Genomic DNA, 27,540 nt, shown 5'->3' with positions numbered 1-27,540 from the left:
AAACATTTCTGGCGGCCCGCGATAACATCTGATAACATTTGTAAAACTGTTAAAACTGTACATTGCTTTGAAAAAATATTTTTTCGTTTAGTGGTGTTTAGCGGCATCTATAGGCATAAGCGGTAATTACGACCGATCGCACTTGACCTCTCACTCCCAGAAGGCATCAACGGAACGGTTGTCTGTAACGTTAGATGGATATGATGGAGCGAGAGCCAGGGCGGGAGCCTGGCCCTTCGAGAAAAAAACGTCATGTTAGCGAGGAGAAAAGGCAGTTTCAAGATAAATGGACAAACGATTACTTTGTCGAACCTCACGGGTCGGATAAAGTCGTTTGCCTGATCTGCAAGAAGGTAATTGCAGCAGAGGAACATCAGAGGAATCGTGGCCAACCGAAAAGAGCACCACAAATCCCATTGCAATTCAAATCCCATTGCAATTTAAAAGGGTATGTTGACCAAGTAATCAATATTCAGTGTGATTTAATGACAAGCTTATTAATAGCCTCGTTTCCATTACCTTAAATTTTTTTATCTAATTTCTGATCATACATAAAATAATAATACATTATTCGCAACTACTTTTATTTATGTGAACTCATAATAACAATAAAACGTTGTGCTTTTGTCAAATAAAATACAACAATGCTTAAAAAAGTGTCAAAAAGTCATAAACAAAAATCTGAAAATTCGTCGATATTTACTTTTTTTGCGCAGCAGTTGGTGTTTCAAATTAAAATTTTGGTGTTCAAAAAGACGTTTTGAGAAGTGTTTCGTTTCAAAAAGACAACAACCGTTCATTTTTCAATTACGGATTAAAATGGATAGATAGGCTAATAATAGGGCAAAACATTGCGCAAATCTGTAATGGTGCTTTCACACCGGACGCGAATAGCGCGTCAGGCGCGAGTCATTTCAATGTTAAGTCAATGCAAAGACGCGTTATGCGCGTAAAACGCGTGTAACGCGTCTTTGCATTGACTTAACATGGAAATCACTCGCGCCTGACGCGCTATTCGCGTCCGGTGTGTGGGTGCAGTAATAATGGAAACGCGACTGACTGCACCCACACACCGGACGCGAATAGCGCGTCAGGCGCGAGTGATTTCAATGTTAAGTCAATGCAAAGACGTTTACGCGCGTAACGCGTCTTTGCATTGACTTAACAATAGGCTTGTTTGAGATGAGCAAAATCTGCGCAGAACCGATCACCGGTGATCACCGCGAGATGCATGCCGGTTAGAAATGTGTCCGACTGCGTTCCGCCTGGCTCTGATGTCATGCTGACGTATGTCAAAAATCTCTCGCGAGCGCAAGGCACACCTGTCGGATTCTGCAGTCGAGCGCAGTTGCTCTCCACCGACTGCGCGGATCAAAAGCATGATGGGAAACGACTTGCTGACAACACAGCTTAATGCTCATTGGTTTAAACAACCGTGATGTATTGTTCTTTTTTTAAATGTTTGAATTTAAAACTCTGATTTCGTGTTTTTATGTGTATAAATTATGTGTGAGTATTCCCAAACTCTCTGACAGTGTGATCTCTATGGATTATGTGATTATGTCATTTTTATATATAATATATATATATATATATATAGCCTATATATAGGCCATAAAAACACGTCTGTAGTAAAGAAACAAATGATTGATAAACACGTAGCCTATTTGGAGTGGGATTGAATAAGTGCTTTGGGTGTCTTGTTCATTATATTTATTTTCATATAAAAGCAACAGAACTTAAATTACATCCAGTTTATTACCAACACTGTGCACGAGCGTAAATTCCGTGAATCCCGCGATATCCATATTTGATCTCACAGCTGTCAGATCCATGGTCAGATCCACTGTGAGAAGAGAGAACTGTCCGGCTTGCCTGCGCTTTTTTCACTCCTCCCCTCACTGCAGCCGGCTACTCTCGCATACAATTCAGGCGAGGCAAGGCGCATCTCAAACAAGCCTATTGAAATGACTCGCGCCTGACGCGCTATTCGCGTCCGGTGTGAACGCACCATGACAGGCAATGATATGATGATATGCATGATGATGATGACTTGTTTGGTAAGCTTCTATTTTAAAAGTTTATCTCTCTCTCTCTGTCTGTCTCTCTGTTTTCTCTCTCTCTCTCTCTCTCTCTCTCTCTCTCTCTCTCTCTCTCTCTCTCTCTCTCTCTCTCTCTCTCTCTCCTCTTTCTGTCTGTCTGTCTCTCTGTTCTCTCTCTGCGCTCTCTCTCTCTCTGCGCTCTCTCTCTCTCTGCGCTCTCTCTCTCTCTCTCTCTCTCTCTCTCTCGTACTTGAAATGGACTGCACACAGGACTGTTATATCCAAAATTTGTCTGTTGAGGGTAGAGAACACTAGGGATTTTGTTTGAATTGCAATTTTTCTCAAGATTTTCACAAGTTTTGCCAGGTTTAGCCTCAGTTATAAATTAAAATGTGTTTATTGCAGTAAATTTAAACTGTAGAGATGCAACCTGGTCATTAAAATTATTTCAAATGGGATTTTCTCTTCAGTTTTTTTTTTCTTTTTCTCCCCCGCCCCTTTGGCGGCCCTCAGTTCAATGTTGGGTTCCTAAATTGGCCCTCACCTATCAAAACTTTGAGAACCCCTGATCTATAGTTATCTTTATGATTGATTAAGCATTGATATTTGGTTTACCGGGCGATTGCCAATGTGTTGAAAGTCGTTGATTTAGAGTTGACCGGTAAAAGACCTGTGGTTGAAAAGTCAAGGACATATCGTTGACCGGGAAATATGATTGAAAATCCATAGATTTTTGGATGACCGGGAGATCAATGGGTGGTAGACCAACGTACTGCTACGGACAGCGCTCATTTCTGGACCCGGACCGATACGATCAGGTAAACTTGCTTAATGTTCGATATTGTACCAAATCAAATACTGTTGGGCTACTCGTTAACATGGTTATTTACTTGTTAACATGACGCAGTGCTGCAGACATTGAAATAGATTTTATTAAAATGTCTCCACGATCTGCTTTTGAAGAAATATGGTATCGTGTTACAGCACACATTAAGTTCTGTCGCCTCCGTCCCAACACTGTACAACTCGACATACATTCACATCACATGTTAACGCAGCGGTGTTACACTCACAGAACACTGCACTTATTAGCAATCACAAAAGTTTATTATTTGCCCGTGCTTTAAAGACCCACTCCGATGAAAATCATGTTTTTCTAGGTGTTAACATGTTCTTGTGGCATTTTTCTGATGTTAGAGGACATATCTTGAGAAAAATAAGCTCAAAGTTGTATTTCTGAGTATTTCTACATTCAAATGTCTGTGAATCAGTAGCAGACGCTAAAATGCCGTTTAAAATAGACTGGAGTTATGACGTAGTAACTCCACTGGGCGGGGCCACGAGCTCATACTCAAATTGGAACACATACTGTAACAAATAAGTCACTTTTCACCGTCTATCAATCGTCAAAACTAAAGTTTGGAGAGCACAGACTGATCCGTCAGTAATTACATCATTACATAATGAGAGAGGGCAGCCAGCCAGCCTCCTCCAGCCAAGCAACAGGCGACATTCGTGCATGTGAAATTCCGCGCTCGTCCAAGTAGACTTGCACACGCCGGGTGGTGACGAGTTTCGCCTGTCGCAGTCGTTTGTCCTCTCGTGTGTCAAGCCCATCACTCGTGAGAGAGTCAGTCAGTTTTTCAGATAGAGCGGTGACATTAGCATCATAATAATCCCGAAATTCCGAGCAATCCACTGATACTAAATATGTCCTGATTGATCACTGTGGCAGGGATGAAATATTGAGACGAAGTCGAGCTGTTTTTTACCGCGACGTCTCGGAGTGAAATAATGATCGGTGATAACTTTGATTAACTTCGGATAATAATAATATTAACGTGTATATATAATACTGTAATGCTTCTCCGTGCCAACGGCTCCGCCCACAACGCAGAGGCGAATTGCTAATGAGCTACTGCCGCTCTGCTGACGCGAAGTCCCAGAAAACGGCACAGGTTTTGAGATTTTGCCTAAAAATGGCATAATCATAATTTAAAGACCACTGGGAATGTTTAAAAATAGCTCAAAATATGATCGGAGTGGGACTTTAAAGCTTTGCCGGTTATACATTTCATTGGCGTTTTGTTCTGACATGCACTTTTTCTGAGCGCTAAGGCCTAGGCTACTGAATTTGTTTCCAAGTGTGCAAATATGTGGGTGTTCTCGGTTTAACTTAAAGGCTAATTTTTTGCATTTTGCTTGTATTTTCTGTTTTAGACGCTCTAACGGCAGATGGGGACAGCCGGCGTCACCTAATTTAACTGTACTGGCTGTGCAAAAGTGGCTGTGCTGCGCAAGACCGAGCAGGAGGGACTGGACGACAACATTCAGACGTCAGATGACCATGAACTGTAAATTGGCTAAAGAGGACAAATAATGAAATAAGGCTAATAAAATGAATTAGTTTTTACCTTAAATATTGTGGTGTGGTCAGTGTTTTAGGCTAGGCTATAGGCAGCTTTTAAATGTTTCATCACGTTTTAACATCCTGGTTGTAGATAAAGCAGGATATTCATTATAGGCTATTTCATTTAGGGCATTATTTTCGTATGCCTAGCAATCATTTTCTATGGCTTAATAACGATTGAAATTCCATTGAAATCACGTTGATCCTTAGTTCAGTTGAAATTTCAACATTGTTTCAATATTCCTGATAATTGAAATACCATTAAAATAACATTGATCTATGGATGGGATTTCAATGTTGTTTCAATATTAAAAAAGGGTGCAAAATGATGTAGAATCAACATCAGAGTTCGACGTTGATTCAATGACTTAACGTTGACAACGGAATGTTGATTTAACATAGTTTCAATGACTGTTTGCTATCTGGGGTGGCATTAAAATAGGCAGATTGATTCAAAACCCAGATAGCAGGCAGACGTCGATTCAACGTTGATTTTTAGTTGTAAAGGTCAGTATCAATCATCGATCAAATATCAACGTTGAATCAACATTCACTATTTGGTCGGTATATCAGACCGTTATTACGTCGAAAATAAAACATCGATTCAACGTTGAAATGCGGTTGAATGGCGTGTCTGACGTTGATTCAACGTTAATTCGATGAGCAAAACGATGTTGCTTCGATGTCACGTCAACGTCATTTCCACGTTGATTCAATGTCAGTTTGCTATCTGGAAAGTTATTAGCATTTTGGGAAAATTTGTTACAACTTTTGACCAGAAGGTGGCGCTGTCTCGAAATCTTTAGAGTACCTTCAGGGTATGGTGCTGATGGCACATTCTGAGGCCCCGTTTACACGATGGGAAAACGCAGATATTTCTCTGCGTTTTGGCCTGTCATTTACACGAAAACGCCGTTTTTATCCCAGAAAACGATTATTTCTAAAAACTCCGGCCAAAGTGGAGATTTCTGAAAACGCCGGTTATGTGTTGTCGTGTCAACTGGGAGAAACGGGGTTTTAGGTTCTCTCTTGTCGATTCTGAGGATTCTGATTGGCTTGCATGGCTTTATCCTTCTCCCTACACTGCCGCCCATAGGTTTGGCATAGTTATAAAGGCGCTCGACGGCGTATTTATGCGGGTTGTGTGCACGATGTTATTATTGAAAACGGAGGGGGGGAAATATTCGTTTCTCTAAATACCCGGCTATGTGTAAATGTGGCCTGAGTTTCATAATGTTACACCAATGCATTCTTTAAGCATTGCATTTTATATCACAAAACTGTATTGAAATCAATGGCAATTTTCCTGTTTTGTTTTGTTTTAGCCCCACCAAGAGGCTCAATCCCACAATCTTTTTTATGTGTCCTCAGAGTGAGCCCATGCATCTGTGTGTCAATTTGGTGAAAATATCTCAATTCGATTCGAAGTTATAGTCATTTATGTGAAAAAACACGTAAAAAACGACTGACACGTGACTTTGATTGGATTTTACTACCCTTTACTATCAATATTTTGAGATTTGGGCAGTATCATTCAGCTACCAACCTATGTTTCCAAACTTCTGACGGTGATTTCGTCTCGATCGGACTAGCGGTTTCGAAGATATTAGCAAATGTTTTTTAAGCGCTATTTCCGTGCAAATCGGACAATTCGTCTAGGACGAGTTCGAAAAAGTAGGTTTTTGGACAATTCAAAATGGCGGGAAAATTTGTATGATGGAAAATGACGCCATAGTGTGCAATCGAATTGGCTTGAGCCAAGGAATAAGACGACAAAGGAATTTTGATTCTAGCCATTATGGTTCAAAAATTATTAGCATAAACTCTGCTCAAGTAGCAGAGTCTGGTATTACCAGGCTAGTTATAGCCAACCAAATGCAAAAATTCTACTTTTTTTTGATAACTATTGATCTAGAGAGCCCAGACAAATGTCCTAGACTGGTTTGGTTCCGATCTGGCGAAAAACCTAGGACTAGTTCGCAAAAGTAGGTTTTGGACAAAATTCGACATAAAATAAAAAATGTCTTGCCCAAATCGAAATTGTGCCAAGGATCTAAGACAAACGGTCTAGGAGTTATGAGCAATTTAGTACTTTTGGTTGCTGTAGCGCCACCTATGGGCCAATAGGGCTCATACTCTGATAGGTTCTCCCCAAATTGAGGCCTAACATTTGGCCAGGTATAAGTCTCTAGGCCTTACGGTTTGGCCTGCACGATCAGTTTTACAAATCCTTACAATTACAATAGGGTTTCAGCATTTAATAAGAATGAGATCTTTTTGACAGTTATAGCGCCACCTATGGTTCGATCTCCATGAAACTTTGCATGCTTTTTCCTTTTTGTGAAGTTTTCCTTTAGGATTTAAAGGCTTTTGAGTGTATTTTGTCACGCCCCTTTTCTAAATGACCCTGTTACAGCCACCCAAATGTAAAAGTTAAACTTTTTTTCGATAATTATTGATCAAGAGAGTCCAGAGAATTGCCCTAGACTGGTTTGGTTCTGATCGGGTGAAAAAACAAGGACTAGTTTGCAAAACTAGGTTTTGGACAAAATTCGACATAGCAGACCATTTTGCGGCCCAAATCGAAATCATAGATATACGTTTTGTATGTCTTGCACCTACAATCATAGTGATGTGCTACACCTGAGTCTAGGACAAACGGTCTAGGAGTTATGAGCGATTTAGTACTTTTGCAGATATAAAGCCTGAATAGTCCTTTTGGCATCATGCCTCAAATTTGCTGCTGCGGTATAAAAAAACGTTGCGTCTATCGACACGAAATCCATAACTTTTACTCAGCACGGTCTGGAGATGACACGATATGATTTTGGTGAAAATCGGACGTTCGGTCTAAGGAGAAGTTCGAAAAAGTTGGTTTTAAAAGAAAATAAAGATGGAGGACGGGAAGTTTGGCTGAATATGGCAAAATTGGTATCTATGCTTTCAGCATAACTCAAGGAATCTATTAAGTGTCATTACAATAGGCAAATGTAGTCAAAAGTTATTAGCAATGTTGTCAATTTAATTATATCTTTTGACCAAAAGGTGGCGCTGTCTCATAATCTTTTGAGTACCTTTAGGGCTGGCCGTCTCCTTTGTACGACATTACAAACGATGAGTAAAACCATTCTAGGTAGGGCTGTCGAGTTACTGATGCTATGAGGTGTTAGTGCACCTGTCGCTCATATCATTTTGTTATTGCAGAACTTATAGTTACATAAAGATCAGGGAAAGATACCATGGTTCTCTTACGAGAGGTTCTCTCGTACTGCGTAATTGCATTACGCAACGGGTAAAGTCATCTTTGCTCGAGATACGAAGCAAAAAATGTATCCAAAATTTTGTTTTGTCAACGCAGTGCAGCATACAAGATCAGGGAAAGATACCATGGTTGTATTTTTCAACAATGAATAATCATAATGCAGAAAACATAAATAGTATGGGTTTGCTTACATCATAATATACGATTATATACACAGGGGAAAAAGCACAATGACAATGTTAAATATCTTTGAATAATTCATCATAATACATAAAGAAAATGCATTTTTTTTGTTTGCTATTTTTAAGCCTGAGGGATAAAACGAGGGTTAAATTCAACAAGAAAAAATTGAAAACAATGGAGATTTAATTGACTTTTACTTGTGGGTGAACATTCTTGCATATAAAATGAAGAAATTTAACAATATATTCAAGAGATGACGATTTGGGGGTTTTGTAATAAAAAAATATATCTTAAGGGATAAAACTGTGGGTTAAAAATATAAGAACTTAAATCAACCCATAATTTATTGGGTATACTACAATCACAAAATCAATGGGCAGCTATTTCTTCAAGACCACAAAATGAGCAAGTTTCGTCAATATCAATATATGTACAGATAACGTTAGATGAGTTAAACCTATCGCTCATATCTTTTAAGTTGTTGCGCTTGTGATAACGTCGTAGGTCACATGATAACGTCAACATGGCGGATGATGTACGGCTCGCATTCATACTTAACGAGATCAGGCTAGTTGTACTGATACATCTTCTGATGCACCAGGGCACATCATCAGTGATGTATCCTGAGGTCATCGGGTGTTTCGGGTCTCTCGAACATCAGACACTCAGGCGACCCAGCTGAGGTCCTTGCCTTCCAGCCTTGTTCGTGGCAGTCGCTGACTAAGTCCTGATATTTCCCCTTTTTTTGCTCAAAGGCCTCCTCCATTCGCTCCTGCCATGGCACGGTGAGCTCCAGCATGACAACATTTTTTGTTACATCAGATACCAGGATGATGTCAGGTCTGAGTGAGGTCTTGACTACATGCTGGAGGAACTTGAGCTGCTTGCCCAGGTCTACTGACAGCTACCAGTCCTGTGCAGTTTGGAGAAGCCCTGATGTTCCTTTCTTTGTTCCTGGCTTTTTTCCAGGCTCTAATGAAGCTGATGGTTTGCTTCCTAGGTCTGGACTTTTGGCAGATGGAAACAGCACTAGAGATGCTCTCTGCGATAGTCTTGGGCACCTGATCATGACGCCAGCGGTATCGGCCTTCCCCCAGAGCTTTTGGGCAACAACTCAATACGTGCTCAAGGGTCCCCTTGTTCTTCTGGCAGAGGGGGCATGCTGGTGATTCGGCCAAGCCCCAGCAGTGCAGGTTGGATGGACTGGGAAGAACATCATAGACCTCCTGGACCAGGAACTTGATGCGGTGTGGTTCTGCCCTCCACAGGTCAGTCCACGAGATCTTCCTCTCCACAACTTGCTCCCATCTAGTCCATGCGCCTTGCTGTCTCATCCCAGCCGCTCTGCTGGTCCTCTCCTCCTCCACAGCTGCTCTGATTTCCTTCTGAACCAGTTGCCGCCGCTCCTTCCCCCGCGCTTTGTCATAACGGGGGGCTGCAACAGCTCCTAGTATAGCCCTTCCTCTAGCCCCAGTTCCCAAAAAGAACTCCATGGCACAAACGGTACTCACTGTGCTCCGCTGCCACCTCTGCTCTCCACTTCCTGCCAGTCTTGACTACCACCCCTGCCCCAGAGACTTTTGGGTCTGTTGATTCCCGGAACTGCAGCACCTCTCTTGCACGCAAAACCTTAAACTCCTCCTCGATAGATTTCAGAGGTAGTGTCAGTTTGCAGCTGTTACCATAGAGTGCGATATTGCTTAAGCTCCGTGGTAGACCCAACCATCTCCTCAGATAGCGGCTGACTCTCCTCTCCAGGTCTGTAATGGTGGAGATCGGGAATTCATAGAGAAGCAGTGGCCACAGTACCTTCGGCAGAATCCCGTGCTGGTAGATCCACGCCTTGAATTTGCCGGGTAGGCCTGTTTTGTCGACGCTCTTCAGCCATTTCTCCAACTCCTCACAGGTGTTCTTTATTGAAGCTGTGTCCCTGAGGCTGCTGTCAAAGTACCTCCCCAGGCTTTTCACAGGCTTCTCGGAGATGGTAGGCATCGGTGTTCCTGAGATCGAAAACCGGAACTTGTCGACCACTCTGCCCTTCTTCAGGACCAAGGATCTTGACTTTGCTGGCTTAAAAGACATCCTGGCCCATCCCAACAGCCTCTCTAGGCCTCTCAAGATCCATCTAGCTCCAGGCACTGACTCAGTGGTTACTGTCAAGTCGTCCATGAATGCACGGATTGGTGGTTGGCGGATCCCGGACCTGGACTTGGGGCCTCTACACTCTGGTTCAGCAGATTTTACCAACATGTTCATTGCTAGTGCGAACAGGATCACAGAGATGGTGCAGCCTGTGATAATTCCAACCTCCAATCTGTGCCACTCCGATGTTACTGACCCTGTTGAGACTCTCAGACTGAACTCGCTGTAATAATCCAGAATGAGGTCTCTGACTGTAGCTGGAACATGGTGCCTCTCCAGTGTTTCCCACACCAACTTGTGGGGCATAGAGCCATAGGCATTGGCCAGATCTAACCATAGAACCACCAGCTCTCCCTTGTTCTCCCTTGCTTCTCTAAGGAGCTGTGTGACCACGCCTGTGTGTTCTAAACACCCCGGTACACCAGAAATGCCGCCTTTCTGCACTGAGGTGTCGATGTACCCGTTCTTAAGGAAGAAGTCAGCCAGCCTCCTAGCCACAATGCTGAAGAAGATCTTCCCCTCAACACTGAGTAGTGAGATGATTCTGAACTGGCTGATCTCTTTGGCGTCCTCCTCTTTAGGGATCCACACACCCTCAGCAAACCGCCACTGCTGCGCTGCTTTCCCTCTTCTCCAGATGACCTTTAGGATCCTCCAAAGCCGGTATAGCAACTTGGGACAGTGTTTGTATACCTTGTAAGTGGTTCCACTTGGTCCTGGTGCTGACCCGGTTCTTGCCCTCTTTACCACATCTTGCACTTCTTTCAGGAGAGGTTCCCTCTGGTCGAATGCCACCGTTGGCTCTGGTGGTCTTAACACGGTATCACACCGTCCTAGGTCTTGGTCTCTGGTGGGGTCTCTGAACGTGTTTTGGAGGTGTTGCTCAACATCCTCCTTTGCACAGGCTAAGTGTCCGCTGCGTCTCTGTCCGAGGAGCTGTTTGGTGAACCCGAATGGGTTGCTGATAAAGGCAGTGCGTTTCTGAGCTCTTTCTCTGCGCCGCCTCCTGTGGTATTCCGCCCTGCGCAGGGCAAGGAGTCTCTTCCTGAGCACAGTACGAAGCTCTGCCAATGTCAAGTCAAGTCAAGTCACCTTTATTTATATAGCGCTTTTTACAATACAGATTGTATCAAAGCAGCTTCACAGTGATAACATGAAAATAATACAAAAAACAATTATCATCAGCCACCTTTAAGGCAGATCTATAATATTGTTGAATATTAAATGTCCCCAACTAAGCAAGCCAGAAGGTAAGGCAACAGTGGCAAGGAACCAAAACTCCATCAGTTGACAGAAGGGAGAAAAAAACCTTGGGAGAACCCAGGCTCAGTCGGGGGCCAGTTCTCCTCTGGCCAACGAGCGAACAGTGTATGATTATGATTCAGGAGCATTACAGGTCAGAAGTTCAGAATGAATCAGAGTATTTGTCCAGTTCCGGTTGGATTGAAGTCAGAGTGGAGAGGAGGAGAGACTGGTTGACACTTCAGGTCAGCGGCGTCGTCGTGTCCTGGCGCTGGTCCTTCATCAGATCTGGATACGGCCTGGTTCCGGTGGACAGCGGTAAACCTCGGGATAGACAGAGAGACTAATATTAGCGTAGACGTCATCCTTCTTATGATGTACCAAGTACATCAGGATTTACGGGAAGTGTTCCCGGTCCCGGCTGTTCTAAACTATGCAGCTGTAACGTAAATGACTCGGACTCTGGGTCCATGCGAATTAGCTCAATAGGGAATTTTGGAAATATTAATAATCATAACTCATGGTCATAATTAATAAATCGCACATACATTTACTTTATCATTTTTCGGTATTTACCTATTAACTGATCTGGTCTCGTTTTTAAAATCAGTCACTTGTCCACCAAGTGTACCTATGTAAGATAGCTTATCACAGATCAGCAAAGGGTATTACCGTGTTTACAAACTCCAAGAAAGTTTATCTTCTGGCCATGAACATAAGACTTTCTGAGTTTATGAATTAAAACTACTCAAAGTAGTCTATAATATCGAGCGTGTAGCTTAATTAGATCTTTGGCATTTCAGTGACTTCAGAAAATGGGTTTTTCAAACACAGAGACAGTCAAAGTATGAATGGGTTTTAATAAATGTCAAAACTAGAGATTACATGAGCTACAACTATAGGCTAAACGTACGTACAAATGCAAACAATAAAACAAACAAACATTTAAACAAACAAGAACATAAGAAATAGCGTGATCAGAGTGGATGACAGGAACCTAATTTCAAGAGACACCTGGAATCAGCTTTAAAGAGGTCAATACTTGCTAGTTTGTTCTCTGTTCGGGTGATGTTGAGAGGCAGGGAGCGCGGACGGTGTCCTGTTTCTGCTGCGTCTTCCGGTGTCGCGGGAAGCTTAAAAGGCTCACTGAATGTAACGTTACCGGAAAATAAGATTCATCTCCCGTGAAGGAAGAGGCGAATAACTTAGTTGCAAGAACGGCAGCTACGACTCAAAACATGTGTTGTCCGAGTGAGCAGGCCGGTGCCCTTCTCAGATGTTCCTTGGAGAAGCGTTGCGTGGGGGAGAAGAGGCAGGAGGTGAGGTCAGAGAGCGAGAAGCGCGCTGGAGAGGCTTGTTTTCTTCAAGAGCCGTAAGAGAGTTGGATAGCGTTGGAAAGAGAGAGAAGAGAGGGGGACTCTACTTTTTAAAACATATGTTTACGCCTTCTTTTTGGGACAACAGCAAATCAGGTCTTCTGATCTGGAGCGGGAAAGATGTTTCTTTGTTTGTGAAGAATGACTATGTCATGTGAGAGATTAAATTTAACATTCATATCTAGAAATATGGTATTTCCTAGAATAAATGCATATTATTGGACTTTGCAGACAAGATTCGACTCCGACATGTTTTTTCCATTACAATGACACCTCGAATGACGTTTTTTGGATGAAAGAAATACAGGGTTACCTAATTTCCTCATAATCACTAGCATAGTGATTTTTGATTAACATAATAACGTTGCATATATATATACCTCAGACATTATCTTGACCAATTATACACATAAAAATATATACATCAAGAACATTGCTATTGGATCATATGTGGAAATTTCAGTTTCATGAGAGTCCATGAGTGTGTGTGTGTGTAAAAAGTCAATGTCTTTAAGGCATCACGTGATCTTGGAATGGGAGTTTGGGGGTGTGTTGAGTTACTCAAAGTTCGGACCTCGTGACGAACCTTTGGGGAGTCAGTAATCATATCAGTGGACAATGTCGGTTTGTGTCCTGAATAGCGCTTTTGTGGGTCACTTTTGACGCAAAACAGGGTAATCTTTGAAAACTTAAAGAACAGGGCTGTGTTCTGGGTGTTATTCATTAACTTAATCAAGTGGTCAATATCCTGTGCTTAAAGTCCCAGGGGTCTTCTTAGTCTCTGGCAAGAATGTGTACATTGTTCAGATAAACGAATCATGCATTCGGCTCCCATACGCTACACAGCCTAACATTGAATTATAGAAGTCTATAATGTGTTATGTGTATGCTAGGCCGAAGAGATGTGTTTTTAGTCTAGATTTTAACTGACAGAGTGTGTCTGCTTCCCGGACAATGTTAGGAAGACTGTTCCAAAGTTTTGGTGCTAAATAGGAAAAGGATCTACCGCCAGCAGTCGATTTTGATATTCTAGGTATTATTAACTGGCCGGAATTTTGAGATCGCAGTAGACGTGAAGGACTATAATGCGTTAAGAGCTCGCTCAAGTACTGCGGAGCTAAACCATTTAGTGCTTTGTAAGTGATCAGCAATATTTTAAAATTTATACGATGTTTAATAGGCAGCCAATGCAGTGTTGACAGAACGGGGCTAATATGGTCATACTTCCTGGTTCTAGTAAGAACTCGAGCTGCTGCGTTTTGAACTAGCTGTAGTTTGTTTATTAAGCGTGCAGGGCAACCACCCAGTAGAGCATTACAATAATCTAGCCTTGAGGTCATAAACGCATGAACTAATTGTTCTGCATTATTCATTGAGAGCATATGACGTAATTTAGATATATTTTTAAGATGGAAGAAAGCGGTTTTACAGATACTAGACACATGACTTTCAAATGAAAGATTGGTATCAAAGAGCACACCCAGGTTCCTAACCGACGACGAAGACTTAACAGAGCAGCCATCAAGTGTTAGACAGTACTCTAGGTTATTACGTGTGGAAGTTTTTTTGTCCAATAATTAGAATCTCTGTTGTTTCTGAATTTAGTAGTAGGAAATTACTAGTCATCCAATTTTTTATATCAGCTATGCATTCCGTTAATTTTGTGAATTGGTAGGTTTCGTTAGGTTTTGAAGAAATATACAGCTGAGTATCGTCAGCATAACAGTGAAAACTAATTCCATGTTTCCTAATGATATCTCCTAATGGTAGCATGTACAGAGTGAACAGCAGCGGTCCTAGTACTGAGCCTTGTGGTATGCCATACTGAACTTGTGATTGATAAGACATCTCTTCATTTACTGCTACAAACTGATAACGGTCAGATAAGTATGATTTAAACCATGCTAGTGCAATTCCACTAATGCCAACATAATGTTCGAGTCTATTTAAAAGGATGTTGTGGTCAATGGTGTCAAATGCAGCACTAAGATCAAGTAATACTAATAGAGAGATACAACCACGATCGGATGATAAGAGCAAATCATTTGTGACTCTAACGAGAGCTGTCTCGGTACTATGATACGGTCTAAATCCGGACTGAAAATCCTCGCAGATATCATTTCTTTCAAGAAAGGAACACAGTTGTGAGGATACTGCTTTTTCTAATATCTTTGACAGAAATGGCAGATTAGAGATTGGCCTGTAATTGACTAGTTTTGTAGGATCAAGTTGCTGTTTTTTAACAAGCGGTTTAATCATAGCTAGATTAAAGGTTTTTGGTACGTATCCTAGAGACAAAGATGAATTAATGATATTAAGAAGAAGATCTATGACATCTGGAAGCATCTCTTTCAGCAGCTTAGTCGGTATAGGGTCTAACATACACGTTGTCGATTTAGATGATTTGACGAGTTTGCAAAATTCTTCCTCTCCTATAGCAATGAATGAATCAAATATTCCCTCAGGGAGACTACAATGCACTTCCTGATGCGATACTGTATTAGACGGTTGCATAGTTATAATTTTGTCCCTGATATTATCGATCTTATAAGTGAAGAAGTTCATAAAGTCATTACTGCTGTGTTTCTTGGAAACTTCTGGGCTTGAAGCTTTCTTTTTCGTTAGTTTAGCCACTGTTTCAAATAAATACCTAGGATTATGTTTATTTTCTTCTAATAGGGTTGAAAAATAAGCAGATCTAGCAGCTTTTAAAGCCTCTCTGTAAGCAATCGAGCTCTCCTTCCATGAAATCCGAAACACCTCTAGTTTTGTTTTCTTCCAGTTGCGCTCCATTTTTCTGGCTGCTCTCTTAAGGGCCTGAGTGTGCTCGTTGTGCCACGGCGTTGGACTATGTTCTTTAATCTTCTTTAAGCGCAGCGGAGCAACTGTGTCTAAAGTGCTGGAAAAGAGAGAGTTAAAAGTTTCTGTTGCAATATCAAGTTCTTCTAAGCTATCCGGGATGCTGAGATGATGAAACTGATTAGGAAGATTATTGATAAAGCAATCTTTAGTGGCAGAAGTGATTGGTCTAACATATTTATAACACGGAGTCGGCTTTGCAGCCTTGGCTAAATGTAATTTCCACAAGACTAGATAATGATCTGAGATGTCATCGCTCTGCTGCAGTATTTCAATGGCATCAACATCTATTCCATGTGATAGTATTAGATCTAGAGTATGATTACGGCAATGAGTAGGTCCTGACACGTGTTGTCTAACTCCAATTGAGTTTACAATGTCTTTAAATGCCAATCCCAATGCATCTTTTTCATTATCAATGTGTATATTAAAATCACCAACAATTAGTACTTTATCTGCAGCCAATATTAATTCAGATAGAAAGTCAGCAAATTCTTTGATAAAGTCTGTATGGTGCCCTGGTGGCCTGTATACAGTAGCCAGCAGAATTTTCAAACGTGATTTATCGTTTACACCATATATTTTTACATTAAGCACCAACACTTCAAAATAATTATATTTACAACTAGATTTCTTAGTGGTTTTGAAAATATTACTATAAATTACAGCAACACCTCCTCCTTTGCGTTTCAGACGAGGTTCATGTTTATAACCGTAATCTTGTGGGGTTGACTCATTTAAAGCAATGTAATCGTTTGGTTTTAGCCAGGTTTCTGTCAAACACAGCACATCTAGGTTATAATCTGTAATCATATCATTAACTATTAGCGCTTTTGAAGTAAGAGATCGAATATTCAGCAACCCAAGCTTTATCATTTGCTCATTTGTATTATATCTGTTTTTTATTTGTTGAACATCAATTAAATTTTTAACCTTAGATGGGTTTGAACGTTTTTTGGATTTCCAAGTTCGGGGAACAGACACAGTCTCTATATGATGATATCTAGGTGAAAGAGGCTCTATGTGATGGGATTTATCTGACCTTGGTGACGTGAGGCCGCTAGCAGACGGTCGGTTAAGCCAGTCTGTCTGCTTCCTGACCTGAGGCCCAGATTGTCGCCCGCTCCTCTTGTCTTGCCACCTTGTACTGTTTGGTCAAGGCTTTCAGCTCTGCCCTGATGTTGTGGATTTTAACCGCCCGCTGGTTCATGCTATAGGGCTGCCTAGCCCCTCTTTCTTCCTCAACTCCAAACCTTTCCGCAGCCATACTCACTATGATAGTTGTCATAGCCTGTAGTCTCCCCTCCACATCCCCTTTGGCCATTGTTTCCAGCACTGTATCCACATCCTCGTCGAACTTCTGCCACTCTGATGTTTTAGAGGCTTGAGGCCACTTGATCCTTCTCTTTTCCGATGGCCTGCTTGGAGGGACTGGCGGCACCACTTGGAGGCTCTGGGCTCTGTGGGGTGCTTCCGGGCCCTGCTCCTCCTCTGTCTCACCAGGCACTGGTCCTGAGCATTGTGATGGTTGTAGTCTCTCCTAACATTTAATCTTTGTTTGATGGATCTTTAGGCCTCTCTCATTTTTGCAGATCTTTCCACAAAAACACTCTCTTCTCGTCAACGTTTGTCCATTGCTGTTGTTCGTTAACCTTGTGTCTGTCCGGCTTGGGTGCTCATTCTCCCCCCCCCCCCCCCCCTCTCGGGCTCCCCTGGGGGTATATCTCATATGTTTGTTCCGTAGCTTCTTTTGGTCCTCCTTCACAGGAGGTGCGGTTAGGGTTTCTGACCCGCACCACCCCGGTTGCCGTCTTTCCGTGCTGTCGTCTGTCTCTCCAGCTGTCACCAGCCTGTTCCTGGTTGTCAACCAGCCTGTTCCTGGTCGTCACTGGTCTTTCCAGTCTAACAGTTGTACTGATACATCTTCTGATGCACCAGGGCACATCATCAGTAATGTATCCTGAGGTCATCGGGTGGTCATCGGGTGGTCACCGGTGAGCTCCAGCATGACAACATTTTTTGTTGCATCAGATACCAGGATGATGTCAGGTCTGAGTGAGGTCTTGACTACATGCTGGGGGAACTTGAGCTGCTTGCCCAGGTCTACTGACAGCTGCCAGTCCTGTGCAGTTTGGAGAAGCCCTGATGTTCCTTTCTTTGTTCCTGGCTTTTCTCCGGCTCTAATGAGCTGATGGTTTGCTTCCTAGGTCTGGACTTTTGGCAGATGGAAACAGCACTAGAGATGCTCTCTGCGATAAAGTACCAACTCTTTTAGCGTTCATTAAGTAAGTACTTATTGAAATTAACCCTCTGGGGACCAAGGTGTTTTTGGGGCCCTTGGGATGTTTTTAAAATTGCCCTGACATTTGTGCTTTTTTCAGTTATTTATAAACATGTTAATGGCAAAGGTGTAAATTCACTCTATATAGCACGAACTGGGCTACCATAATATGTGAGCAACATGTATGTACATGTTTGTATTTTTAAGAGAATAATGTTTATGCGTGGTTATTGAAAAAATGAAAAATGAAAGTTGCTGAAATAGACCACAAAACGCATACTAAATATGTGTTCCGAAGACTTTTGACTAATGGATGTTGTCGCTTCGAGTTCTGGCTTCAAAATGATGTGAAAAACATCTCTGCCTAATCGTTCACATAAAACAATACATTGATTTAAACTTTGTAAACTTTTTTTGTCAGAAGAGGTTTATGCATGAAGTGGTAATGGGCCTGGCCCATCAATATTAATGAGATTCAGACCCAGGGTGTGACAGACACTCCCCCAATGGCCCATCAAGCCTAAACAAGGAGATTCAAAGGTATTTTTATTTTTCAATCGGTTTTATTGTAATTCTTCTATGTGGAGGAACTAAATGTTTAACTGAAGACACAAGTGAACATTACATGCCTGGCATTTCCAAGGTGTGTCCTGCCTTTTACCAAGCTGTCCTTTGCAAAGCACACAGATCTTGCGACCAACTGTGCAAAAAGGAAGATTTCGCAAAACTGCAATGGAAACAGTTTTAGCGCATTTACAGTCACCTGACTTAGAAGACGCGGTGTGTTTGGGGTCCGTGTACGCAAATAATAATAATTATCATCATTATCAAAACATTTATTAGGCTACATATTTAGAGACGCTTTTATCCAAAAAAGGAACAAAGCAATTCGTCAAATGTCATTCATAATACGGGTTAGACAATAATAATACAGGGCTAAGATTATCACAAATAAACACAAGATTTTGACGCATATCCAAGGGTTTGTGTGGAGCGCGCAGCGCACTACATGGCACGGAGCCGCGGACACGAACACTTGCATTTTCCTATCAACAGTGGAAACAACTTAAAATAGCCTACTCTTATCATTTCTGGTCATACAGAAAATAATAATACATTATTCACAACTAATTTTATTTGTGAAAACTCACAATAACAAGAAAGCGTTGTGCTTTTGTAAAATAAAATAAAACAATCAGGCGCGCTTTCATGATCTCCGTGAACTGGAGCGCGAGAACTGAAACACAATATAGCCTATGTAGCCTAAAGCTTGAAATGTCCACTTTAAAACGAACAAATTCGAATCGAAAGCTAATACATTCTGATTATGTAATGCGTATGAAAGGAGCATTTCTCTCTAAAAGCGCATCTGCTTAACAGCGGAGAAGGAGATGTTTTTAGTCGACTTAGAAAACAATAGTTTATTTATAATATTAATGGCTCTTGTCACGGCTACCTGGCTCACAGTAGCAATGACATAGGGGAGACCACACCGTTTGTTTCGTTAAATCCAAAATAATTTATTAAACATTAAATTATACGATGAAATCATAATTTAAATCAATAAGTGTATTAAGTCAGTAAATTTGAAGCAAAAGAAAACTAATCAAAAGTGTAGTGCAGATCAGTAAAGTGTAGACTATGTGTAATGCAAAAAGGCAAAAAGGAGTAAGATGATGCTGCCACCAGCCCGGAGGCCAGAGCAAAGCAGAGACGCGCAGCACAGAGCAACCGGATCTCCAGAGCAACTGGCAGGAGATGTTTTTAAACCGTCCCGCCAATCAGCTGCTGCCAGATGGACCGAAAACAGACAGCTCCCCCTTCAGCTTGGAGGGAGAGAGACGGCCCAAACATTTACTGTTCATAGTGGAGTGAGCACACCCAGCACGGCAACGCCGGGCATGACACTCTTCTCATTCAGCACTGCGGGAAAAATATCAATTCCAGGTTCTAATTTGGCCTTAGATAACCAGTAAAATCTTCATTTTTTTCCATATTAATTTGTGAAAATATCTGTAAAATATCTGTAATAACAGTGGGTAAATATGTAGCCTACTTACTCTTTCTGATTTCTGAACGTGTTGCTAAGCGCACTCCGAGTTGCAGGCGTAGGTAGTGATGAAGCTTCATTCCTTTTAAAAAAGTTGAAGAATATTATTGTATCGTGCCATCTTCCCAACGCGCAGGTGACTGAATGATGAAACTTAAAGCATTTGCTTGGGGCGTTTACCTGTTTTGCATAGATGGCTTAACACATTATCTTGTGAATAGCGCGCTCCGTCAGTAGGCGTGAACGAATTAAAGTCAATGAGCTCGTAATGAGCTTGACTGGAATCGCTCTCTTTTCATACAGATTACAGAAGCTGAGAATATTTGTTTTTTATATAAATGACTTCATTTGAAAGATGCGATCTCAAGCTTTATGCCCGTGGGTATGTTTGCCTGTTTGACTGAATTTTCACGGAGTTACAGATCATTTTCGAACGCGTTTCAAATTGGAGTTCATTGACAGAGAGAGTGCAGAACTCGCATCATGTTAATTTTTCTTTATTTGGCAAAAAGCAAAACACTTTATTAGAAAAAAAAATAGAAACTGAACAGGATCGATTGATGTATAACACGAAAATGAAAGATCAAAATTAACAGAGCATTTTGAGTTTATTTTGCATTACTAAAAAAAACCACGAGCAAAACGCAACACGTTTTTGGTCCCCAGAGGGTTAAGTACACTCAGTGAGTATGCGGTTTCGGACGCAGCCTGTGTCTTTCCTGGTCGCTGACTCTCCTGGCCTGGAAGTCAACTCTGGTCCCAGTGTCATGCCTCTGCTTCCTTGAGCCACTGCCCCGTTGCTGTACAGTCTGGAAATAACACCACTCGTTTCTTCTGCATCTGGGTCCTCCCTCTCAGAATTCCTGACACATGGTATCTGCCTAGAGGGAATAGGCAAAAGAGGAAATGTAATGTCCATCAATTGAAATGTTGAAAATGTAGGCTGGAACTAGAATAAAACCAAAATAGAACATACACGTGATACCCATAGCAGATCTATACAGGTGGAGCTGGGGAGGGTGAAGGGATTCTGAAAGTATTTGCAGAACACATGCTGCTAGCCCAAGAATTTCCGGTCTCTGTATAATGCTTTTTTCAATTCAATTCAATTCAAGTTTATTTGTATAGCGCTTTTCACAATACATATTGTTTCAAAGCAGCTTTACAGAAAATGCATTTCAAAAATATACATACAAAAATACAGTTAGTTAATCATAAAATTTAGGGCATAACATATCGCCGGCGTTGGGTCGTCTCTTCACAGGCGTCGAGTCGTCTCATCACAGGCGTTGGGGCATCTGAAGTCTCCATGAGAGGCTGGATACATAACTGGAGCTGACGAACTCTATTTGAGTTATCTCGGGACAGGCGTCCCGAGATAACAACAAAAAAAAGGCAGATGGGAAATAATTAGCGTAGCTGCTGTTCATAATATGAATGCATTTGATCTGATTTAACTGTAGTATAAAAGGTATGAGATGCATCATGTGAATGCTTGGCTAAAGAGATGCGTCTTTAATCTAGTTTTAAACTGGGAGAGCGAGTCTGAACCTCGGACAATATCAGGAAGGCTATTCCAGAGTTTAGGAGCTAGATGTGAAAACGCCCTCCCTCCTTTAATGGACTTAGTTATCCTAGGTACGACCAGAAGCCTCGAATTTAGCGATCTTAAAGAGCGCGATGGATTATATGGCGATAGAAGATCTCTTAAATACACAGGAGCTAAACCATTTAGGGCTTTATAAGTCAGTAACAATACTTTGTAATTGATACGGAACTTAATAGGTAACCAGTGTAGAGATGATAAAATTGGTGTTATATGATCATATTTTCTTGACCTAGTAAGAACTCTAGCAGCTGCATTTTGGACTAAATGTAGCTTGTTTACGGAGGATGCAGGACAACCAGCTAATAAAGCATTACAGTAATCTAGTCTCGAGGTCATGAATGCATGAACTAACTTTTCTGCATCAGAAACTGATAGCATATTAATTCAATTTCAATTCAATTTCAATTTTATTTGTCACATACATAGTCATACACAGTACGATATGCAGTGAAATGCTTACACGACTGCCATTGACCATAAAAGAGTATCAGTATAACAGTATAAGAATAAAATAAAATTACAAAAAAAATAAATAAATAAAAAATAGATGAAGATATGAAAATATAAATATAATATAATCTAATATAGATATAATATAAATATGTAGTGCAAAAGTGTACATGAGTGTGGCCAGGGTGACCATGGATACCCAGTCAGTGATGGATATTGCAAGAATATATTATTAGTCCTGTGTTGTGTTGTGGTTGAGAGATCTTATCGCCTGCGGGAAGAAGCTCCTCCTCAGTCTCTCTGTGTTGGCCTTCAGGGAGCGGAAGCGCTTTCCAGACCGCAACAGGGAGAACAGACCATTGTTAGGATGGCTGGGGTCCTTCACTATCTTCCTGGCCTTGATCCAGCACCGCTTGTTGTAAATCGAGTGCAGGTCAGGGAGCTCGGCGCGGATGATGCGCTCAGCTGATCGCACCACCCTCTGTAGAGCTCGTCTGTTCTGCGTGGTGCTGTTTCCGAACCAGGTTGTGATGTTTCCCGTCAGGATGCTCTCTATGGTACAGGAGTAGAAATTTCTGAGCACCCTAGAGGGCAGTCTAAAGTCTCTCAAGCGTCTTAGATGGTAGAGACGCTGCCTAGCCTTTTTCACCACGGTGTTGATGTGACAGGACCATGATAGATCCTGCGTGATGTATACACCAAGGTATCGAAAGCTATCCACTCTCTCCACAGGGCTCCTGTTGATGACGGGGGTCTGGTAGTTCCTCTCCCGCTTTGTACAAAAGTCCACTATCAGCTCCTTTGTCTTGCTGACGTTCAGGAGGAGATTGTTCCTCTGGCACCAGCTCTCCAGATTTCCAATCTCCTCTAGGTAAGCCGACTCATTGTTGTTCGTGATCAGGCCCACCACGACAGTGTCGTCAGCAAACTTAATGACGGTGGTGGAGCTGGTAGTGGCCACACAGTCGTAAGTGTACAAAGAGTACAGCAAGGGGCTCAGAACACACCCCTGGGGGGCTCCAGTGCTGAGAGTGAGTGAGGCTGAGACATGTCCGCCCATCCTTACTGCCTGTGGTCTGCCAGTCAGAAAATTGGAGATCCACAGACACATTGATGAGTTAAGTCCCAGGTGCTCCAGCTTGGTGATGAGTGTGGAGGGAATTATGGTATTAAAAGCAGAGCTATAGTCAATGAAAAGCATTTTCACATAATTCCCTCTCCGGGTGTCCAGGTGAGTAAGAGATGTATGAAGGAGATGAGAGATAGCATCATCCGTAGAGCGGTTTGGACGATAAGCGTATTGTAGTGGATCCAATGTGTCAGGTAATGATGAAATGATGAAGTCTCTGACCAGACGTTCAAAACAATTCATCACCACTGAAGTGAGGGCCACAGGGCGATAGTCGTTGATGGAAGCAGGATAAGGTTTCTTCGGAACAGGAACAATGATGGACTCTTTAAAGCATGTGGGGATCACCGACTGAGATAGAGAGATGTTAAATATCTCAGTGAACACAGGTGCTAGCTGGTCTGCGCAGGCTCTAAGGATATGGCCTGAGATGCCGTCTGGTCCTGCTGCTTTCTTGGTGTTCACTTTCCTGAAGGCTCTCCTCACATCATGCTCGGCAATGACGAACGCGCCCCCGGTACCGGCATTGTTGTTCTCCTGTCTGCAGCCGTTAGCGCCGCTAGCATTAACATCGCTAGCGTCTTTAGCTGCAGCCTCGAAACGAGCATAGAAAATATTCAGCTCATCTGCCAGAGTCGCGTCCGCGTTCGTCATACCGGTATATTTTACTTTATAATCCGTTATTTTCCGTAGTCCCTGCCACAGGCTCCTAGAGTCACTCTGTTGAAGTTGTGACTCTAGTTTCCTGCCGTAGCGCTGCTTCGCCTCTTTCACCGCCTTCCGCACGTTGTATGACGCAGCCCTGTACAGTTCCATGTCACCCGACACAAGTCCCGTGTTATAGGCAGTGGTGCGAGATCTCAGAGCATCGCGGACGGTTTTATCCACCCACGGCTTCTGGTTGGGAAACGTTCTGATCGTCTTTTTCTCCACGGTGTCTTCCGCTAGTTTCCCAATGAATCCCACAACCGCTTCCGTAAACACGCTGACGTCATCACCGGAGCTGTTCCTGAACATGTCCCAGTCTGCGTCGTCAAGTGCGTCCTGCAGCACAGCCAACGATTTGTCCGTCCAGCACACGACCTCCCTCTGAACCGGAACTTCCTGTTTCAACCTTTGTTTGTATTTTGGCATGAGGAAGATGGCTGCGTGGTCTGATTTACCAAACGGGGGGCGAGATTGTGCCCTGTAGCCGTCCTTGACCATAGTGTAACAGTGGTCCAGTATCCTTTCACCCCTGGTGGGCAGGAAATGTGCTGGTAAAAGTTTGGCGCTGCGCGTTTGAGGTTGGCACTATTAAAATCCCCCGACACAATAAGTGCAGCGTCCCGGTGTTGTGTCTGGTGTTGTGTAAGTGCCTCATGCAACTCACATAAGGCAGTGTCCGTATCCGCTTGTGGTGGAATATAAACGGCACTGATTATGACTGATGTAAACTCCCGAGGAAGATAAAAAGGGCGGCACATGATGGACAATAGCTCCAGATTTGGTGTGCAAGAGTGTGTGAGAGGAAAAACGCTCGCGCTGTTGCACCAGCTGCTGTTCACCATTAAACACACGCCGCCTCCCCTTGACTTCCCCGAGTCCCGCGTCCTGTCCATGCGGTGAACCGAGAAGAACTCGGCCGGCTGGATGGCGTGGTCCGGCACCGCTGGATTCAGCCATGTCTCGGTGAAGCAGAGGAGATTGCAGTCCCGAATGTCTCTCTGGAACTTTATCCTTGCCCTGAGGTCATCGAGTTTGTTTTCCAGTGACTGGACGTTGGCGAGCAGGATACTAGGCAGAGGTGTGCGGTGTGCACGAGCTCTCAGCCTATTCCTGACGCCAGCTCGTTTCCCTCGTGGCCGCCGCTTCTTCGCGCCGCGTCCATTGTTTTCCCTCAGAATCTCATTCGGCCAGCTCGGGTCCAGAGTTAAAAACATCGAATTGTGAGTACATAATCCACCAATAGAAACAAGAGTGTCTCTATCATATCTAATATACTCAATAGTAATCATTTACTGATTCAAGATGCTAAAAACTGACTTAAAAACAAAACTAAGAAAAAGTGGTCAGAGCAGCCGTGACGGCAGCCGACCTCACCGGCGCCATCTCTCATTTACGTAGCTTAGCAATGTTTCTAAGGTGGAAAAAGGCTGTTCTTGTGACATTTGAAATATGATTTTCAAAAGACAAGTTGCGGTCTAGTATAACACCCAGGTCTTTTACTGTAGAGGATAAAGTAACAGGACGTCCATCTAGATTAAGGTTGTATTGTAAGAGGTTTTGTGGGCAGTTTTTGGACCAATCAGTAATACCTCCGTTTTATCTGAATTTAATAGAAGAAAATTACACGTCATCCAATATTTTATATCTTTAACACACTCTGTCATTTTAGATAATTTAGTGTTATCATCTGGTCTTGATGAAATATATAATTGAGTGTCATCAGCATAACAGTGGAAACTTATTCCATGTTTTCTTATAATATTACCAAGTGGCAGCATATAAATTGAGAATAGCAGGGGGCCTAATACAGATCCCTGCGGCACTTCATAATTTACTGACGTTATCTTTGATTTTTCCCCATTTAAATGGACAAAATGGTAACGGTCTGATAGGTACGATCTAAACCAGCTTAATGCCTGTCCCTGAACACCAGTGTAATTTTGAAGTCGATCTAAGAGTATTTTATGATCTATAGTGTCAAACGCAGCACTAAGATTGAGTAAAACTAGTATTGAGATACAGCCTTGGTCAGAAGCTAAAAGTAAATCATTTGTAATTTTAACCAGCACAGTTTCTGTGCTATGATGTGGCCTGAATCCAGACTGAAACTTTTCATAGATATCGTTTTCTTGCAAGAAAGAGCACAGTTGAGCGGACCCAACTTTTTCTAGTATTTTAGACATAAATGGAAGATTTGAAATGGGTCTGTAAGTTGCTAGGTTATTTGGATCTAATTGTGGTTTCTTAATAAGAGGTTTTATAACTGCCAGCTTGAATGTTTTTGGAACATGTCGTAAAGATAGAGACGAGTTAATAATATTGAGAAGAGGCTCTTCCACTACAGGTAACACTTCTTTCAGTAGTTTAGTGGGTATTGGATCTAATAAACATGTTGTTGGTTTAGATGCAGTGATAAGTTTATTTAGCTCTTCCTGTCCTATAGTTGTAAAGCGCTGTAGTTGTTCTTGAGGGGCGATAATTGAGGCTGAATCATAAGACGCTTTTTTGGAAGGATTGTTCCAGTGCACCTATGCAGCCATTGTGGAGGTGCTACCACAGAAACCAAAAAATTGTCGGGCCAGCAGCATGTGTCCAAATTTCAATCTTAACCATTTCATCAGAAACAATCTGAAAACAGGGCTTTAAGTGTAAAATACCGAACTTGTCCTTTAACAGACCCTGTGGTAACCCCACATACTTTTAAAAGTTGTCCAATTGTTCAAAAAGATCAAAGCAGTTATAGAGCTATACCCTAAAAGGGGCATTGCAGAGAGGAAGGCAAGATAGAGTGTATCTCTATTACATGACTGCTATACAGTTTTTATTAAAATAATACCATTTCAGCTTGGAGATTGCTAAAGCCTTTTCTGTAACCTCTGGATATGATGTGAGAGCACTAGCTGCTTCATGCTTCAGCACTAAAAAAATTAATTCCCAGTATTTAATATTTTATTACAGGTTTTAAGGGTTAATGGATAATTATACATATATGTGTTTTTTCACTTTCTTTATATTTCACTACAGGTTTTAAGGGTTAATGGATAATTATACATATATGTGTTTTTTCACTTTCTTTATATTTCACAGACTACAAGGCCTTTCAGGTGACTGCAGAGAAGTTTCAACCATATCTGAAGTTTTTTGCCACTTTTGACAAAGGGGTATGTGCAGTCCATTCCTTTACAATAAAAAAAAAGAATGAAGGCCATTAGATATTTCTCTGGTTATTCTACGTTATTCTGGTATAAAAGTGAGAAGATATTTGTGTGTAAATAGATATGACCATCTTTGAGGAAACAGGATTATCGTGTGGCTTTATTTATAACCGTTTCATGCTGCAGGTGGCTAAACAACTGACTCTAAAAATGAATGAAATCGATTTTTATGAGCCCTTCATGGATGAGCCTGTAACCATTCCTGGCAAACCTAACTCAGTAGAGGAGATAGTGGACTTTGTTAATCAACATAGAAGGTGATATCAGTGGTAACCTCAGAACTTTGACATTGCTGAAATATCCACTTTCATTCTAAAAACAATGTTTGATCCTCCCCAGGCCCACTCTGAGAAAGCTTCGTGCTGAGGACATGTTTGAGACTTGGGTGAGCAAGACTGGATCTGTAGGACTGATCTATTGAATGTTAACTGTTGATTTATATGGCTGTTGGTTCACTGCTTAAGTGATCTTTCTCTGCTCAATTAACAGGAAGATGACATGGATGGAATCCACATCGTTGCCTTTGCTGAGGAAGAGGATCCAGGTTGTCACTTCCAAAATTAAAATAGTTTACTGCTATCA

At 42.0% G+C, this 27,540-nt stretch overlaps 1 protein-coding gene across 1 annotated transcript in view; it reads left to right on the top strand.

Moving 5' to 3' along the window:
- The window catches only part of LOC307000516 (calsequestrin-2-like), a gene marked incomplete at both ends in the record, with an annotated part of 98,574 nt that overhangs the window by 14,890 nt on the left and 56,144 nt on the right, over positions 1–27,540 (top strand). Inside the window, 4 exons of the mRNA XM_079616159.1 lie at positions 26,831–26,904; positions 27,085–27,215; positions 27,298–27,343; positions 27,448–27,502. Of these exons, the coding sequence (XP_079472285.1) occupies positions 26,831–26,904; positions 27,085–27,215; positions 27,298–27,343; positions 27,448–27,502 (306 nt within the window). The remainder of the gene's footprint in view (positions 1–26,830; positions 26,905–27,084; positions 27,216–27,297; positions 27,344–27,447; positions 27,503–27,540) is intronic.

This window comes from Phoxinus phoxinus (assembly GCF_949152265.1).
Source record: "Phoxinus phoxinus genome assembly, chromosome: 6".
Lineage (NCBI taxonomy): Eukaryota > Metazoa > Chordata > Actinopteri > Cypriniformes > Leuciscidae > Phoxinus > Phoxinus phoxinus.
The sequence above is the reverse complement of the archived record's forward strand: the minus strand, read 5'-3'. Positions and strand labels throughout refer to the sequence as shown.